This window comes from Vipera berus (assembly GCF_964194415.1).
Source record: "Vipera berus genome assembly, chromosome: 4".
NCBI lineage: Eukaryota > Metazoa > Chordata > Lepidosauria > Squamata > Viperidae > Vipera > Vipera berus.
Window position 1 is genome coordinate 120,751,645 of NC_138206.1, and position 18,971 is coordinate 120,770,615.

Below are 18,971 nucleotides of genomic sequence, written 5' to 3' on the forward strand. Positions count from 1 at the left end.
CAGTATCCTGCAGATCTGGGACTGTGGTTTACAGGTAGTTCTAGACTGACAGCTCATTTAGTGACCGTCCAAAGTTACAACGGTACTGGGGAAAAGTTGACTTGTGACCGTTGCAGCATCCCCACGGGTCACGTGATCAGAATTCAGACTCTTGGCAACTGGCATGTACTTATAACGGTTGCAGCATCCCGGGTTGGGGGCGGGGTCACATGATCCCCTTTGGCGACCTTCCGACAAGCAAAGTCCATGGGGAAGCCAGATTTGTTTAACAACCGTGTTACTGACTTAACCACTGCAGTGATTCACTTCTCAACTGCAGGGAGAAAAGTTGTAAAGTGGAGCAAAAGTCCCTTGACAAACGTCTCACTTAACAACAGAAAGTTTGGGCTCAATTGTGGTCGTAAGTCGAGGACCACCGGTATAATATTTTTTGCGGGAAGCTGGTGGTTTACTTCTGTTTCTTTCAGCAAAAACGCCCCACAGCCAACAAAGGATCTGTTTAACGACCACAGCGTTCACTTAACGACCCCAGCCTTGCTTAAGGAGCGCCTTAACGAAAGGTCCTAAAAAGGGTGACCATCTGATTTATGACGGTCACGACTGAATGATTGTAATGAACCGGCTCCTTTACAGCCAGACTGCCTGCAAACATTTAGGAGGATTTCAAGATGCAATTTTTCAGTTTTGTTTTGAAGGAATGTATTTTTTTGTTTTTTTTTGTCCTGGGCTGTTTCACGTTGGTCTTGAGTACTGAAATCCTGCAAAGCTGAGCCGCCAACCGTATTTTTTAAAAAAAAAGTCAACAGAAACGGCTTTGTTGTATGACGATCTAGCATCAATATTTGTGTATAACGTTGGTCAGGTTTTGCTGCTAAATTTTCTAATGTCTATCTTGTTCTGCTAGATTGCCTTTTTTAAAAAAAATATATATATTATGGATTTTTTACGATAACAATCTTTAGTGCTTAGTAAACAACGTCTTGTCTGGGTTCATGTATTTAACAACAGTCGATAGTAATTAATTTCTATGATTTCCTAATCAGCATATTAACTAGAAATACCTTTCCTTGATGCTAGATTTCCTAAGACTTGGTGTGTGTGTTTTTTAATTTAAGATCGTTACTGGTTATTTTATTCACCGTGCTTAACGCTGCCAGGTTTTGGAAGCTGGTAGGGCCAAACTGCAATTCCACATTGTGCTTCAGAAACAAAGGGGGGATCTTTATACACACAACCCAATTCCCCATTCCAGAGAAACAAATCAAGTATCGTTATTATTGAGTGTAAGACTAAAATCTAAGAAATAAAGAATACAGCGGGGGGGGGGGGGGAAATAGACGGCGCCACTTCTTTTGAAAAAGTTGGCTTTTCCTTGGAAACACAGTTCAGTGTCTGAATGCACCTTCGTGTCTGCAATAATTGGCCTGTTGGGAAGAAAAATGGACTCGTTGACTTAAATGAGTGCTTCCCTAAATTAGCTTTATTGCCAAAAATTCAATGAGCGAGCGAATCTGTCTTTCTTTCTTTCTTTCTCCTGCAGGACCTGGGGATAACGAAAGTGGGCCACATGAAGCGAATTCTTCAGGGAATTAAAGAATTCAGCCGGAGTCCACCGTTTGCAGAACTGTAACCGTGCCAGCTTCCTCCGTCGAGGAAGCGCTACTTACACAAAGGTGTAGAAGCTTGCGGGTTCCTGCCGGGCGAGTAAAGGGCCAGGTTGTGAGAAGAACATATTCCTCTGTTCAGGGCGAGAGGTTTGATGAACGAGCGGGATGTGGGCAACCCGAAAGATTTTGTGCGTCTAAAAAAAAAAGAACTTTATTGTGAGAAGTAATCAAAGATGTCTCCCATCGCGGTCAAAACGTTTTCCTGGGTAGCATTTGCGTTACGGGGACCCTGGCAATCCATGCGGTTCCTTTCCGATCCAGGTCCCTTTCAACGCAGCGACACAATTTTTTTTTTTTACAATATGAGATTGCTCTCTTTGACAAGTCTTTGGAAGCCAGTGGTGGGATTCAAATACGGGAACAATCGGTTCTCTGCGTGGATGCCACTTCCAGAAGTCCGTCCAGGGCCTGGGCAACAAAAAAATTGGCTACCGGTTCTGCCAAAGTGGTGCGAACGGGATGAATCCCACCACTGCTTGAAGCCTAACTTTATCTGGAGCCTCTGGCGTCTCATAGACTTGATCCCATCCGGGTGTTTCGGCGACGCCGGTACCTCAAACTATAACTCTCTTGGGTTTCTCCCCCCCCACCTTTTCATTGGCCGAAAATAATGTTGAATGCCGTGAACGGAGATGCTTAAACTCCTGGCTTCTTGGCCCAAAACCGCCTGCCTGTTTACATGACACTTCTTACACTTGAAAAACTTTTATATCTGTTTTTTTTTAATAAGGTTTAATTTATTACTTGTTTTGGGGTTAGGGATTTTTATTTTTATTTTCTTCCTGATGTGACGTAAAGATGCTGCATGCGGCGGACCGGCTTGCCATATTCTAGCTGTGAGAAAGGTCTTATATATACTCTGGCTTCTTCAGGTAATTTCAGAGTATTGCGAAAATGCTAGAACAGGGCAGATTTTTGGGGGTTTTGGTTCCCGAAGGAGGATGGTTTGAACGTTTTTCTTTACGATGGATAAAATATGCAACGCTTACTTCTCTTCCTTTAAGCAGCTCCAAGTTTACCTCGAATGTCGGAGCTTCAAAATGTGGCGGTCTGGTCGGCTCAAAAGCGCATCAGATTTGGCGAACACCGGGACCCGATTATGCCATTCGAATGAAATCTTGGAAAATCATATAGCCCTGTATTTTAAGCATGCATTTCCTCCCCCATCCCCCCCCCCAGTTTAGAGATGGATTTCGCCTGGTCAGAAAGATTGCTATCCAATCATTTGTTAATATGGATTGGAAAATTTAGTGGATTGGGCCAGAAAAAAACATTCCTTTTCTGAAAATAGAGCCTCAGCTTGAGAGCCAGGAAATCTCTGGATTCTAGGATTCCAGGAAGACCAGCAGAGCAATTCACAAAAGTTGAGATGGTGTCTCAATGGTGTTGGCTACAGACTCACCTCCCACTCTGGTTGAACTACAGCTCCCAGCATCCCCCCCCCCCGCTGGTCTACGGAGATTCTCAACCATGCAGGTCATGGTTTTCCCAAAGGTGCTTTTTCAAAAAAAGACAACTGGACTTTCTTGGGTGTTTTTCCCCTTCTCCTCCCCGCCCCTCTGAAAACGTTTCATTTCTCATCCTAGAAGCTTCTTCACTTCCCAATGAAGAGATCTGAAGAACTGAACCGAACAGAACCGAAGAAGCTTCTTGGATGAGAAGTGAAACGTTTTCAAAGGAAAAAAAAACACACAAAACCAACCAAGAACATCCAGTTGCCTTTTGGGAAAAGCACCTTTGTGATCTCCCGCTGTTGATATTGTGAACTCTTAAATGCCTTCTACCATCTTTTAAAGCACTAAAAGCTAACCAGGATGCACGCTGGCTGAGGAATTCTGGGAACTGAAGTCCACAAGTCATCAAAGGGCCAAGTTTGAAGACCCCTGTCTTAAATGTAACAAACAAAATGGAGGCTGGCTAAGGAATTCTGGGAACTGAAGTCCACAAAAGGGCCAAGTTTGAAGACCCCTGTCTTAAATCTAACAAACAAAATGGAGGCTGGCTGAGGAATTCTGGGAGTTGAAGTCCCCAAGCCATAAAAGGGCCAAGAGACTGGACAGCCATTTGCCTGAAATGGTATAAGGTTTCCTGCCTGAGCAGGGGGTTAAACTAGATGACCTCCAAGGTCCCTTCCAACTTTATTATTATTATTATTATTAAGTTTGAAGACCGCTGCTCTAGATCAATCGTTTGTTTCCAGTTTGGGTTCCTTTAAGAACCCAATGTCCTGCTTCACACATTAGACTTTAGCTTTTCTCCTCTTGCTGAGTGTCAATTATAGGAAGTCCTCAGCTTACAACAGTTCATTTAGTGACTGTGTGAAGTTACAGCGGAACCAGTTGTTAAGTGAATCTGGCTTGCCCATTGACTTTGCTTGTCAGAAGGTAGCAAAAAGGGATCACATGACGCCAGGACATTGCAACCGTCATAAATGTGAGCTATTTGCCAAGTATCTGAATTTTGATCATGTGACCATGGGGATGCTGCAATAGTGTGAAAAATGGTCATAGGTCCCTTTTTTAAAATGCCATTTTAACTTTGAACAGTCACTAAACGAACTGATGTAAGTCGAGGAGCATAAGCTATAAGTTATTGAAAGACACAGAGATGGACAATAGACTAGCCTTGCCAAGCTTAACTGCCACTAGAGATAGCAACCTCTACTCGAGCAGACGCATACGATCAATATTAAATGTTTATTTAGGTTCAAGATGGCTTAGTGTTCACGTGCAAACCCTCGGCATGGAATTGTGTGCAAGGAGAAGGAAGTGCAAGGAAGAGCAACTAAGATGATTAAGGGCCTGGGGATAAAAAAAAACATATGAAGAATGGTTACAGGATTTGGGTATGGCTAGTTTAGAGAAAAGAAGGAATGGGGGGGGAGGGGGGCGATGATAGGAGTATCCCAGTATTTGAGGGGCTGCTATTTTCTCCAAAGTCTCAACATCTTTTTTGCAATCCAGTTTTGCTCACAGCATGAGGGGGAAAAAAAAGATGTTGAGACTTTGGAAAAAGTGCAAAGAAGAGCCACTAAGATGATCCAAGGCCTGGAGGGTACAACATACGAAGAACGGCTGCGGGACTTGGGTTTGGCTAGTCTAAAGACAAGAAGAAATAGGAGAGACATGATAGCAGTCTTCCAGTATTTGAGGGGCTGCCACAAAGAAGAGGGGGGAGGGGTCAACCTATTCTCCAAAGCACCCGAAGGCAGGACAAGAAGCAATGGATGGAACTTAATCAAGGAGAGAAGCAACCTGGAACTAAGAAGAAATTTCCTACAGTGACAACAATTAACCAATGGAACGGCTTGCCACCAGAAATTGTGGGTGCTCCATCACTGGAGGTTTTCAAGACTGGCCAGCCACTTGTCCGAAAAGGTCCAGGATCTCGTGCTTGAGCAGGGGGTTGGACTAGAAGACCTCCAAGGGCCCTTCCAGCTCCTATTTTGATCGGTTTGAAAAGCAAAATGCTTGTAAACTGACCTCATGAAACCGTCGTGGAAAATTCATTATCTTCTCAGCAGTTGCATTAACGTTTTCCCCAGATTGCACTGTTAACTACACTCATTTTGATATTTTGCCGTACCTATCGCATTCTTGGTTCACAAACGTGCAAATGCCGCCTTCCGTGGCGCAATAATCCTTTCCCCCCCCCTTCCCTTTCTTAAAGCATCCTGGTGGGTTAAAAAAGAAGAAGAAAAAGGAATTAACATAAAGCTGCCATGCACAGAAAAGAAGGCTAGAATTATTTTTAATTTAGTCACGATTACTCGCTTTGTGGGGGTTTTTTCCCCCCCTTTCAGAATATTAATATGCTGTTCTAGGGAAGTAAACAGTGCTGAATGCAGAAAATTAGATATATTTTTTTTTAAAGGGAAAAAAAAACACCCTTTTTTTGTTAACTCCTGGAAGTAGAATTTCCCTGCTGGTTCCTTGTGATTTCATTAGGCAGAGTTCTACAGCTGCGCAAAAAGATTAAGTCTTCATTCTACTCTTACTTTTTTTCGGTCCCGAAAAATACAAACGAAGCCCTTTTAGGAAAATGGTAGTAAGTCAGCATAGATATTGCGGGTTCCCCCTCCCCCCAATCCTTAATTCACGGTTATTTGATTAATATAGTCCTAACTTTCTCTGTTGAAGTTAGCAGGTCAGAAAAGGGGATCACGTGACCCCGGGACACTGCAACTGTCGTAAATATGAGTCAGTGGCCAAAAGTCTGAATTTCTGATCACGCGGCTGTAGGGGTTGTTAGGTGTGAAAAATGGTCATAGGTCCCTTTTTTCAGGGCTGTTGAAAACTTCAAATGGTCACTAAATGAATTGCTGTAAGCCGAGGACTAGCTGGGTCTGGAAGGTGGGGCGCCAGTTTAATATTTTAAGGTGGCGCTTCAGTGTTCAAGCACTGAAAAACCCAGTGAGAAAGTGCCGGGTTTTTCCCCCCAAATAATGGGTTGACCGCAAGAATTTGAACACGCACGTTGTAAGAGTTGCCATGTTAGTCGAGGGGCGAATCGCTCTTGACTTCAAAGCTTGAATTGCGCAGAGGCAAGTGAAGCAAACTTGTCGCAAACTTAATAATAATAATAATAATATAAAGTTGGAAGGGACCTTGGAGGTCATCTAGTCCAACCTCCTGCTCAGGCAGGAAACCCTACATCATTTCAGGCAAACGGCTGTCCAGTCTCTTCTTAAAAACCTCCAGTGTTAGAGCATTCACCACCTCTGGAGGCAGGTTGTTCCACTGGTTAATTGTTCTAACTGTCAGGAAGTTTCTCCTTAGTTCTAGGTTGCTTCTCTCCTTGACTAGTTTCCATCCGTTGCTTCTTGTCCTGCCTTCAGGGGCTTTGGAGAATAGCTTGACTCCCTCTTCTTTGTGGTAGCCCCTGAGATATTGGAACACTGCTATCATGTCACCCCTCACCCTTCTCTTCGTTAAACTACACATACCCAATTCCAGCAACCGTTCCCTATATGTTTTAGCCTCCAGCCCCCTAATCATCTTGGTTGCTCTTCTCTGTACCCTTTCTAGAGTCTCGACATCTTTTTTACATCGTGGTGACCAAAACTGGATGCAGTATTCCAGGTGTGGCCTTACCAAAGCATTGTAAAGTGGTATTAGTACTTCACGCGATCTTGATTCTATCCCTCTGTTAATGCAGCCTAGCACTGTGTTGGCTTTTTTGGCAGCTGCAGCACTTATAACGTCCTGGTATTGAAGGATAGTTAACGAAATCTCTGCAGCACTGAGAAGGCAAAATCTAACCGGAGCGATTGAAATGTTATCGAAAGCTCAGTTAGGTTATCGGGGAGCTGTCTTAAGTATCGTGGGAACAGCAACTTCTGAACAACGTTGCAAGACACTTGAATGGCCGATCAATGTTTCTCTGGCGTTGCTTCTTCGGCGAGGCGTGATTTAATGGATTTCCCTGCTCCTCGATAAGTTAAATTGCCCAACGCACCGAGTTACAAATTCAACACACATCCGCTAAAGCCAAGCCACATCTCGACGAGTCGCAAAACCAGAGCTGTTTTCTTGCCAGTTTGTGATGCAAAAACCCAAACCAAAACAAAAAATAAAAAATGCAAGGGGTCGAGGCGACAAAACTTTTCACAGCTAAGGTGATCACACTAGTAGACACACAACTGCTCTGCAGCGGGCAAGAGTTGTATGACGTCTGAGAATGAGGTATACGGGTTGTCCTCGACCTACGACGGCAGTGGTGCCCAACATTTCCGTTGCTAAGCGAGACAGTGGTTCAGTTGAGTTTTGCCCCATTTTACCACCTTTCTGGCCGGAGTTTTTAAGTGAATCATCTGGTTGTTAAGTGGGGTTTCCCCCACTGACTTTGCTTGTCAGAAGTCACGTGACCCCGTGGGATGGTGCAACCGTCATAAGTACATGCCAGTTGCCAAGCATTTGAATGTAAATCACGTGACTGGGGATGCTGCAATGGTCGTAAGGGTGAAAAACGGCCGTAAGTCACTTTTTTCCGTGCTGTTGTAACTTTGAACGGCCACTAAACGAACTGTTGTAAATTGAGGACAACCTGTAACCTCTCTCTTTTTTAAATCCTATTTACTTTTTAAAGAAGCTTTTGATAAGGCACCATGTAACTCTTAAGCGGGAAAGGACTGGAGGGCGTTGAGTTATGTTGCTCTGAATCTATTAATTTGTCCAGAATAGTATAGCCTCTGCTGCTTGAACAGGGGGTTGGACTAGAAGACCTCCAAGGTCCCTCCCAACTCTGTTATTCTGTTAATAAGAAAAATCATATGCTCCTAAAGCCACTCTCCGTTTTGAAGAAATGGAATAAGATTCCCTATGCCAGGGGTAGGCAACCTCGGCTCTTTTATGACTCATGGACTTCAACTCCCAGAATTCCTGAGTCAGCTATGCTGACTCAGGAATTCTGGGAGTTGAAGTCCATGAGTCATAAAAGAGCCGAGGTTGCCTACCCCTGCCCTATGCCAATTACCTTTCTGCTTAGATTTGTAAATATTTTCCCATAGAATGCTCGGTTTGGTGTCAATTCTTGGATAAATGGTGCAAGTGACAAATAATGGGGATTGTGGAAAATAGGATTTCTTAATACAGAAATAATCAGGAACATCGAGATGAGATTATAGTTTGGTGTTACTCAACCTTGGAAGTTTCGTGAGCTTTATGACTGGCTGAGGGATTCTGGGTTTAGAAGCCAACACAACTTAAATTTTCCAAGGTTGGGAAACAACTCCAGTCTAGACGTCAGGTTCTCCATTTTTGCCAACTATTTCAGAAAATTCAAGTGGTAAGACTCCCCCCCCCACCTTTTAACTAAGCCAAGATGTCCAGGGATAATGCTTACGGAAAAGCCAGTTAGTTAAAGCTTTTAATAGGCTATTTTTTTTAACTCAGTGGAATTGAATAATTTATTGTTTCACACACAAGATGTTCCTTTAACAAGCGTTTTGCGCTACGCAGCGCTTTCTCTAAAAATGAACGTGCCGTGCAATTCTTATCCAGTTCACGATAAACTGAAGCCGTTGCAATTCTTATCCAGTTTTCCTCTAATTCACGAGGGTTTGGGGAGGCAAGAATGGAAACATCAAGCTGCAGTAGTAAATTAAAATCAGGTTTTATTGGGAAATACTTGCAATTACTATTAAAGGAATTAGCTTTCGATACTTGGTCCTTGGGGAAAAAAATAGTCAATAGATTCGGGTAGATTAAAAAAAAACCAACCAATATAGCGTTCCACCCCTTTTTAATTTGGACAGCACGTGCAACCCACCTAAAAAAGGAGAGAGAATTCAACTGTGTGCTCACAGCCACATCTTGAGTCCTTTTAATCAATCAATCAATCAGAATAGAGCTGAAAGGGACCTTGGAGGTCATCTAGTCCAACCCCCTGCTCAGGTAGGAAACCCTGTACCATTTCAGAGAAATGGCTGTCCAGCCTCTTCTTAAAAATTTCCAGTGTTGGAGCATTCACAGCTTTTGGTGGCAGGTTGTTCTACTGATTAATTGTTCAAACTGTAATGAAGTTTCTCCTTAGTTCCATGTTGCTTCTCTCCTTGACTAGTTTCCATCCGTTGCTTCTTTGTCCTGCCTTCAGGTGCTTTGGAGAACAGCTTGACTCCCTCTTCTTTGGGGCAGCCCTTCAAATATTGGAATATTGCTATTAATGTCACCCCGGTCCTTCTTTTTTCTAGACTAGCCCAACCCAAATCCTTCTTAAGTTTTAATCTCCAGGCCTTTAATCTTCTTAAGTTGCTCTTCTCTGCACTTTTCCCAAAGTCTTCATGAAACAATCGCTTATTTGTTCATTGGTCAAATATTGAGGGCTAATTCCTTTAACCATCAACTGCCCATCGCAGCCAGTTATCCAGGATGGTATGTGATCTGCTAGCTTGAGCAGAGGGTTGGACTAGAAGACCTCCAAGGTCCCTCCAACTCTTGTTATTCTGCAATTCATTCAGACTTTTCATCAACAATGGTAAGAGCAGATTAAACTTTAAAACAGATTTAGGATTTGCCCATATGAAACCATTGTTAAAATGTCCAGGGAAAGAAACCATGTTTTTTTTTTACCTAATGCTTTAAAGTCTGCAGCTGTGGACTCATAAAAGAGTTATCCCACCCCCTAGAATTTTGTTCCCGATCTGTGTGATTTAGCAGAAGCTAACTTTTTCTCTGCTTGATTTCATTCCTCTTGGGAGAATGTTGATTACACCAGTCCCTCTATTTTTAAATAGATAAAGGAACCAAATAATAAATGATGCCAAGAGTTCATTTAAAGTTAGTGGGAGTTATTTCAATCATGCACATTGCTTGTTTTGAATTTACTTCATACGCATGAAAACATCCAGAGTCAGCCAGAGGCTAAAACAATCTAAATAATCTCCATGCATGTCATGATTACAGGTATATGCAATTACAGGTAAGTCCTTGACTTACAACGGTTCATTCATTCATTGACCGATAGGAGTTTTCAAAGCACTGTATATCCAAACTCGAGGATCTCCAAATTAGAGTAGCTTTGGAGTAAATTCTGCAGATCACCCAAGGCTGCAATATAGTTTAAATCATCATCATCATCATCATCATCATCATCATCAAAAATTTAAAACTTAACCCATGATAAAAAATCTGCTGAGCAGAGAACGCTGTAAGTTTGGGAAAATATTTACTTGTATTTTTTTTTTAAAGAAACGGTGAGTTTCGGTTGTTTACATACTGCTTACAGCAGCACAGGTTTATTTTTTAATATATATATATGAAAAAGGAGATATTTATTGCATATCCTATTTTGAGAGATGTTTTATGTGTGTTTTGCACCTTTGGGATATATTGTTACATTGCTGCGTGCAGAATATTTGGGCGGTTTCTGTTAAATCGTAATTTTATGATTCCTAAGTGACCAGTTTTGGTGTGGGGTTTTTTTTTGTGTGCCTTTTTATTATTGGATGCATGATTACTTATTTATTATTGTATGGAGGTCACGGAGACGTGTATTTTTGTACACTGTTGGAAACAATGGTTGACTTTATTGTACTTTTATGAGGGCCCCTCCATTCCAGGGTGCCATTTGCTCTTCCTTCTGAAATAAACACACGCATACAAACTCCCAGTGTGTCCTTTTTTTATTTTACCTTTTTTTTCTTTTTTGAAAGTTTGATTTAATGGATTTAAACACCCAGGCTTTCCTCTTTTTTTTCTTTTAAAGAGGGAGGGTTATCCTTCAAGAACAATAAAATAATAAAAGCATCCAGTTGACCCAACCACCGGAAGGACAAGAGAACAGGAACACTTGAAATTTAAAAAAACAAAGAGAGAGAGAGAGAGAGAGAGAGAGAGAGAGAGAGAGAGAGAGAGAGAGAGAGAAGGCACAATTCCAGGCCAGCAAGGCTGCACAAAAGGCAACTGAACCTTCACACTCCACTTTAGCACAACAATATGCACCTCGCCTGAGCTCAATTCCTGCCCCAAACCTTAAGCGATGTTGGTGGCAATGCTAAACTCCGTCCGTCCATCCATCCATCCGTAGAGGGATATATATTTATGTATGTATGTGTATGTGTATATTTGATGATAGATGATACTTAGCTAGATAGACCTTCATCCATCCATCCATCCATCCATCCATCCATCCCTTTTTCTTTCATGTCTCTATATCTGTCTGTTTGCCTGCCTGTCTATCATCTATCTCTACCATCTATCATCTTTCTCTAGCTATATCTCTATCTCTACTTACCTTCCTTTTTCTTATCTAACTATCTATCTATCATCTATCTATCTATCTATCCTATCATCTATCTCTACTTACCTTTTCTTTCTACCTACCTATCATGTCTATCATCTATCATCTATCTATCTATCTATCTATCTATCTATCTATCTATCTATCTATCTATCTATCTATCTATCTACCTACCTACCTACCTATCTGTCCTATCATCTCTCTACTTACCTTTTCTTTCTACCTACCTAACTCTATCATGTCTATCATCCATCTCTACCATCTATCATGTCTATTTTTCTAGCTATCCATATATCATCTTTCTTTATATATTTATATATGCCCTGTGAACCGCCCTGAGTCCCTCGGGAGAAGGGCGGTATAGAAATCAAATAAACTTAAACTTTTCTTTTGTCTATCTTTTTCTTCTATCTAATCTACCATCTATATCTACTTATTTTTTTCTTTTTTCTTTCTTCTTTCTTTTTCTTTCTTTATATCTATCAATCAATCATATAATCTATATATATCCGTCTATCTATCTACCTATTATCTATTTCTAACTCATCTATCTCCTAGGTAACTACTTACAGGTGTCAACTTACAACCATTTAGTGATGCCAAGATTCAAAGTCACAACAGCACTGAACAAAATGACGTGACCATTTTTCACACTTGCAACCGCTGCAACTCCCCTCATGGTCACATGATCAGAATTCAGAGGCTTGGCCACTGGCATGTACTTATGACAGTTGCAGCGTCTCCTGGAAGGTCGCGTGATCCCCTTTTGAGACTTTCTGACAAGCAAAGTCAATGGGGGAAGCCGGATTCACTCAACGACCGTGTTCCTAACTTAAGAACTGCAGTGATTCACTTCATTGTAGCAAGAAAGGTTCTGGAATCGGCCAAAGTCATGCATCAACCATCTGGCTTCGCAGTGGACACTGTGGCTCGTTCAACCGTCGTCCGATGCCTGCAGGGCCCAGTCTTGATTCCTTTGCAGACGCTCAGTTGCACAACGCACCCTTCACCTTGCAGGGTTAGCCTATTGCATTACATCTACTAACCACATGGAGGCCCTTGGAAGCCCCCCTCTCCCCTTGTTTTATTCATTTCAGGGCCCCATTTCCTGACCCCCAGGAACTTCCAAATTCACTGCAAGATTCTTGACTCCATTCTTAGGCCGAAACGGCAGGAACAGCCTTAGTTCAAAATGTTTTTTGCCTGCCTTTCTTTCTCCTTAGATTAAGTGTCTCAGTTAGATGGAATTGTGGGAGGAAGACAATTCGGGGCCCAAGCCACGTTAATCTGAGTTTATTTAAGGCCACGAGCTTCGCTTGCCCAGTGCAAAAGCAAGAGATTCAGTGGCACAACCTGCTACAAGGACCTTGTTTTACTCACCTTTCGAGTGGTTGTTGAGGTAGCTTAGTGCGTTTTAGCAACGCGCATTTGTTTTCTTCTCCTTCATTTATGTCAGGGGTAGGCAACCTCGGCTCTTTTATGACTCATGGACTTCAACTCCCAGAATTCCTGAGTCAGCTACTGACTCAGGAATTCTGGGAGTTGAAGTCCATGAGTCATAAAAGAGCCGAGGTTGCCTACCCCTGGTTTGTTATTACAAAACTTAAAATACATTGTGTTGTTCCAATACATTGTTTGTGTAACGTGACTGCAGATAAATGACTGTTCAATTGCAATTTTAATTTCAGTTTTAAGACTTGCGGGCTTTAATTCCCTGAATTCCCCAGCCACCCAAGGAATTCTGGGAATTGAAGTCCACCAGTCTCAACCTCCACGAGTCTCTATTATTCTATGGCTTAGATTTTATTTTTTATTTATTTCTTTTAAAGAATTTAGATCAGGGGTCTTCAAAGTTGGCCCTTTGATGACTTGTGGACTTCAACTCCCAGAATTCCTCAGCTGAGGATTTCTGGAAGTTGAAGTCCACAAGTCATCAAAGGGCCAACTTTGAAGACCCCTGTCTTAAATCTAACAAACAAAATGGAGGCTGGCTGAGGAATTCTGGGAGTTGAAGTCCACAAGTCATCAAAGGGCCAAGTTTGAAGACCCCTGATTTAGATAGCCCCCCCCCCCCTACTTGCTCCCAGCCACTCTAGATGGCTTACAGACAATACAAACACAATGTAGGAAAAAAAATAAAAATAATAATAAATAATGATGGCTTAAAATAGGAACAGGGTTGGTTTGGTTCACCTGCTCTTACCCAGATCTGCAAACTCAGCGAATTTCCCTTCTCCAAACCTTGCCCGGTCAAACTGCAGCTGGCACCCGCAAGAGAGAAACCCCCACAAAGACTTCGTGCGTTTTGCAGGTTAAGACCCCCCCCAGCCCCCTTTAACCTCTTGCAGCGCCCCCAAAACCACTTCCGCTGAGTAGCAGTTACAATCTTCGGGTTCAGCACACACACACACACACACACACACACAGACACCCCTTCCCCCAAGTAGCGTTCGGTCTTCTCCCCAGAGAGAACTTGGGGAGGGGGGGTTGCCCTTCCAGGCTAAGCCAGTTGCGCCCCACTGAAGCGTCTGAAGGGTCCCCCAAAACGCGGGGGCATGGAGGAGAGGGGCTTAGCCAAGGCGGAGAGGGAGGGGCGGCGGCGGCTGCATCTGGGGGACCCTCCCCCAATTGCCAACCGGGATCGCCCCCAGGGCGCTTTGGAGAGCCCCAATACCGAAGGGGATACGGGGTACCCCCGCTTTCCAGGCGCAGCGCAAAGCAGGGCGCACGGGCGCGCGCTCCAGGCTGCGGGGAGACCCCCACCCCAGAGCCCAGCCGCTGCCCGGGGAGCCCCCCCCCAGCCCAGCGCACCCCGGTGTCTTGCAAGGAAGTCTCCGCTCTCGCGAGAAGCGGCGGCGAAGAGGAGGAGGAGGAGGAGGAGGAGGAGGAAGCGGCGGCGGCGAAGCCACGGAGCAGCCAGCTGGAGAGCTCCGGCCAGGGTAGGAGGATGCGCAGGCTGGCCAGGCCAGGGGGATCCGCCGGGGAGAGGGGAGGGGGGAACAAAGCGGGTTGCTAGGGGCTGGGGGCGACCCCGAAGGCTTCCCCCCCTGCCTCGTCCCCGCTTTGCAACTGGGGGAGGGTCCCCCAGATGCAGCCACCCCCCACCCCCCACGTACACACACCCGCTCTCCGCCTTCGCTAAGCTGCCTTCCCCGGTCTTTAATTCTCCCCTTTGCAAGGCTTTTTTTTTGGTGGGGGGGGGGGGTTCTTTTAGCAGGATTTCCCCCCTCCCCCGCCGCCGCTTCTGAGTTGGAGGAGGAGCCCTCCCACCTTTTGCAGGGCTTTGCATGCAGCAAACCTCCCCTCCCCTCCTTTTTTGAACTGGGGGGGTGGAGACAGGAGCAGAGGGGACCGCCACACGCCCCTTCCCAGGCGCTTCAGGGCTTTGGGGGGCCTGGGGGGGGAAAGCTGGGATCCCCGAGTTCCTGGCCATTCAAGGGGAGTGTCTCCTAGTAAGGCCCCACAAGGGCTTGCCCACCCAGATTTTATATATGCCTGTTTGTATGTCTATATCTGTCTGTCTGTCTGTCTGTCTGTCTGTCTGTCTGTCTATCTATCTATCTATCTATCTATCTATCTATCTTGTCCATCCGTCTCTGTCTGTCTGTCTGTCTGTCTGTCTGTCTATCTATCTATCATCTTGTCCATCCGTGTCTGTCTGTCTGTCTATCTGTCTATCTATCTATCTATCTATCTATCTATCTATCTATCTATCTATCTATCTATCTATCTATCTATCTATCATCTTGTCCATCCGTGTCTGTCTGTCTGTCTGTCTGTCTGTCTGTCTGTCTGTCTATCTATCTATCTATCTATCTATCTATCTATCTATCTATCTATCTATCTATCATCTTGTCCATCCGTGTCTGTCTGTCTGTCTGTCTGTCTGTCTGTCTGTCTGTCTATCTATCTATCTATCTATCTATCTATCTATCTATCTATCTATCTATCATCTTGTCCATCCGTGTCTGTCTATCTATTAACTATCTATCGATATGTGTGTGTATGTATATATGTATATGTGTGTGTGTGTATGTCTGTCTGTCTATCTATCTATCTATCTATCTATCTATCTATCTATCTATCTATCTATCTATCTATCTATCTATCCACACACACATATATGTATATATGTATGTGTCTGTGTGTGTGTATATAAATATATATATAATAAAATAAAAATAAAAAATAAATATGTATAGGCAGGTAGTCCTCAACTTATGAGCCCAAAATTTCTGTGCTTACGCGAGACATTGCTTAAGTGAGTTTTGCCCCATTTATGAGCTTTCTTGCCACGGTCGTTAAGCGAATCACTGCAGTTATAAGTTAGTCACCCGGTTAAATCCGGCTTCCCCACTGACACTGCGTGTCCAAAAGTCACCAAAAGGGGATCACGTGACCTTAAGATATAGCAATGGTCATAAGTATGGATCAGCGGCCAAGTGTCTGAATTCGGATCACATGATCAAATGGGGGATTTTCAACCCCCCCCAAAGGTCGTAACTGGGAAAAATGCTCCTGACTCATATTTATGACACAGCAATAGTCATAAATATGAGACAGTTGCCAAGCGGTTGAATTTTGATAAAGGGGTTGCTACAAAGGTCGTAACTTTGAAAAGTCATTTTTTTTCAGTGCCGTTGTAACTTTGAAAGGTCACTAAATGAACTGTTGTAAGTTGAGGACTCGCTGTGTTGCTTTTTGAAGAGTTAAAACGTCTGCCAGTGTTTCAACAACCTTGTGTGCTAAGAAAGCAGAGCAAAGATTTTTAAGTGGAGTAGAGGCGGTTCAAATACTGACATATAGTAATAATAATATAATAACAACAACAACAACAACAATAATACAGTTGGAAGGGACCTTGGAGGTCATCTAGTCCAACCCCCTGCCCAGGCAGGAAACCCTACACTATTTCAAACAAATGGCTGTTCAGTCTCTTCTTAAAAACTCCCAGTGTTGGAGCATTCACCGCTTCTGGAGGCAGGTTGTTCCACTGGTTAATTGCTCCCACTGTCATGAAGTTTCTCCTTAGTTCCAGGTTGCTTCTCTCCTTGATTTTTTTTTATTTTAATTTTAATTCCATTTATATCCCGCCCTTCTCCGAAGACTCAGGGCAGCTTACAAGCTTAGCAGTAGCCTTCATTCTATGTATATGCCTGCTTATTAGGGCTTTCACACACACCCCAAGCGGCATTATTACAAAGTCAGCTTAATTGCCCCCAACAATCTGGGTCCTCATTTGACCTACCTCGGAAGGATGGAAGGCTGAGTTAGTTTCCATGTTCCCCTTCTTGGCTCACCTGGACTTTCTTTGTGAATAATTTAGGCAGAATGGTTTCTGCGTTGTTGATTTAAGCCATGGGGTGTGTAATTTGCAGGGGAACGTAAATACTTCAAAGAGAGAGAGGGGGGGGGAAACAGTGAAAGAGTTACTTTTCGGTTGGCAACAAGCAGTTCACACTTTCCTTTGGTCAGGCCTGTTCTGCAGTTTTGCTAAGCTGACCGATTCCCCCTTGTTCAGAAATTGTCTATTTTTTTTTACCGTTGAAGGATCAGTTTGCTTGTGTTTTATGCAGGCGTCACCTGTGTTATAAATACCTCCGTCATTTGCATCGTTCTGGTTATCGGATGGCGTATCGTTATACTTTGCATTTAATTTTTCTTTACGGTTGAAAGTTAGAATTGGATCTCAAGTTACATATAATCTGTGGACATAAAAAGGAAGCAGAATAGATTGAAGAGCTGGTTACATACAACTCTAGCACCATGCTAGGCCCCTACAGCTGCGTCAGCCCTTACTATGAGCACACTGTATCAGGTCATTGCATTAAACAATTTCTACCTATGACTAAGTTACAGGCAAGTCTTCAACTTAAAACAGTTCATTTACTGACCATTCAAAGTTGCAACGGCACTGAAAAACTGACTTGTGACCATGATTCACACTTACGACCGTTGCAGGCCCCCCTCCCCCGTGGTCCCAGGATTGACATTTGGATGCTTGATACTTATTTATTTATTGTTTATTATTTAAATTTATGACAGTTTTCAGTGTTCCGAGGTCACGTTTGCAGCCTTCTGATGAACAATGTCCACGGGGAGAAGGCGGATTCGCTTAGCAACCGTGTTACTCCCTTAACAACTGCAGCGACTACCTTAGCAACGGCGGCAAGAAGAGGTCGTAAAATGGGACGAAGCTTACTGAACAAACGTCTCGCTTTAGCCAGATAAATTCGGGGTTGTAAATTGCATTGTTGGTGGAGAGCCGCTAACTTTCCAAATAGTTTTCCAAGCAGGAAATAACCAGCGGGCTTCTTATTTGGGATGTTGGCTTGTTTCTTTGTTCGATGGACTTTTCCGCCGGGCGGGGGAAAAAAATGGAATCCTGACCTTTTCCCTTTTGCGAGACCGTAGATAGATGTTATTGTAGAGTTGGAATATCGGCCAGACGTATTCCATAAAACAATAATCTCCTTGTGTTCGGTTTCCGCCTACTTTTTTATTGCATCCTGCGAGGAAATTGCAGGAGTTTTTCAAAATCTGGGTTTGTCGCGACTGGAAGGAAGGCAAAGCAGAGTTTTTCTATTGATGCTTTCATCCTGAAACTCCCATTTCCTGTTAGCTTGATTGCGGTTGTCATCAGAGCGAAGTTGGGCAATTCATTTGTTTCAAGGAGCCACACAAGAAACTGAGGTTGTCGGGGAGGCCTACGAAGATGCATAGGCATGCCTGCCTGAAAATACAGGTAGTCCTCGGGTTACGACCTCAAGCCCAACATTTCCGCTGCTAAGTGAGACGTTTGTTGAGTTTTGCCCCCTTTTACGACCTTTCTTCAGTTCTTAAGTGAACCACGGCAGTTCTTAAGTCAGTAACGTGGTGGCTAAGCGAAACAGGCTTCCCCCCTTTGACTTTTGCTTGTCAGGAGGTCGCAAAAGGGGTTAGCTGACCTGCCGGGAGGCTGTGACCGTCATAACTATGAACCAGGGGCCAAGCACCTGAATTTGGATCACGTGATCACGGGGAAGCTGCAAAGGTGGTAAGTGTGAAAAATGGTCACGAGTCCCCTTTTCCCCCCCGTGCCGTTGTAACTTTGTCACTAAATGAACTTTTGTAAGTCAAGGGCTTACCTGTATGTAAGATCATCAGTGCTAGGAGGAAGTGGGGTTTATTGGGGAGGAGGGGGAAAGGAGAAGAGGGGGGGCTGTGGGGTTCGGGGTGCTGTCTGAGCTTGGGGGTTTTCTTGTAAACGTTTCATTAACCCAAACTAGGTAATATCATCAATGCACTGAGGAAGTTCTCTAGCTGGGTCATGAAACGTCTGCAAGAAATCAACCAAGCTCAGAGAGCACCAAAGACCCCACAGTCCTCCTCCTCCTCCTCCTCCTCCTCCCTTCCAGCACTGATGATGTTTCCTAGTTGGGTCATGAAACGTCTGCAAGAAATTAACCAAGCTCAGAAAGCACCAAGGACCCCACAGTTCTCCTCCTCCTCCTCCTCCTCCTCTTCCTCCTCCTCCTCCTCCTCCTCCTCCTCCTCTCTGCAAACTCCTTTACATTCCAGCACTGA

At 43.8% G+C, this 18,971-nt stretch overlaps 2 protein-coding genes across 4 annotated transcripts in view; both read left to right on the forward strand.

Moving 5' to 3' along the window:
- The window catches only part of DGKH (diacylglycerol kinase eta), a 111,918-nt gene extending 101,146 nt beyond the window's left edge, over positions 1-10,772 (forward strand). The window contains exons 30-31 of the mRNA XM_081327994.1: positions 1,541-6,227; positions 6,853-10,772. Coding sequence (XP_081184120.1) covers positions 1,541-1,630 — 90 coding nt within the window. The 3' untranslated portion in view covers positions 1,631-6,227; positions 6,853-10,772. The remainder of the gene's footprint in view (positions 1-1,540; positions 6,228-6,852) is intronic.
- A 3,516-nt stretch (positions 10,773-14,288) lies between these two features.
- The window catches only part of AKAP11 (A-kinase anchoring protein 11), a 77,913-nt gene continuing 73,230 nt past the window's right edge, over positions 14,289-18,971 (forward strand). For 2 of the 3 annotated variants that reach the window (XM_081327988.1, XM_081327990.1), the window contains exon 1: positions 14,289-14,344. The gene's annotated coding sequence lies outside the window, so the exon portion shown is untranslated. The remainder of the gene's footprint in view (positions 14,345-18,971) is intronic. The other variant, XM_081327989.1, reaches the window with a different exon arrangement.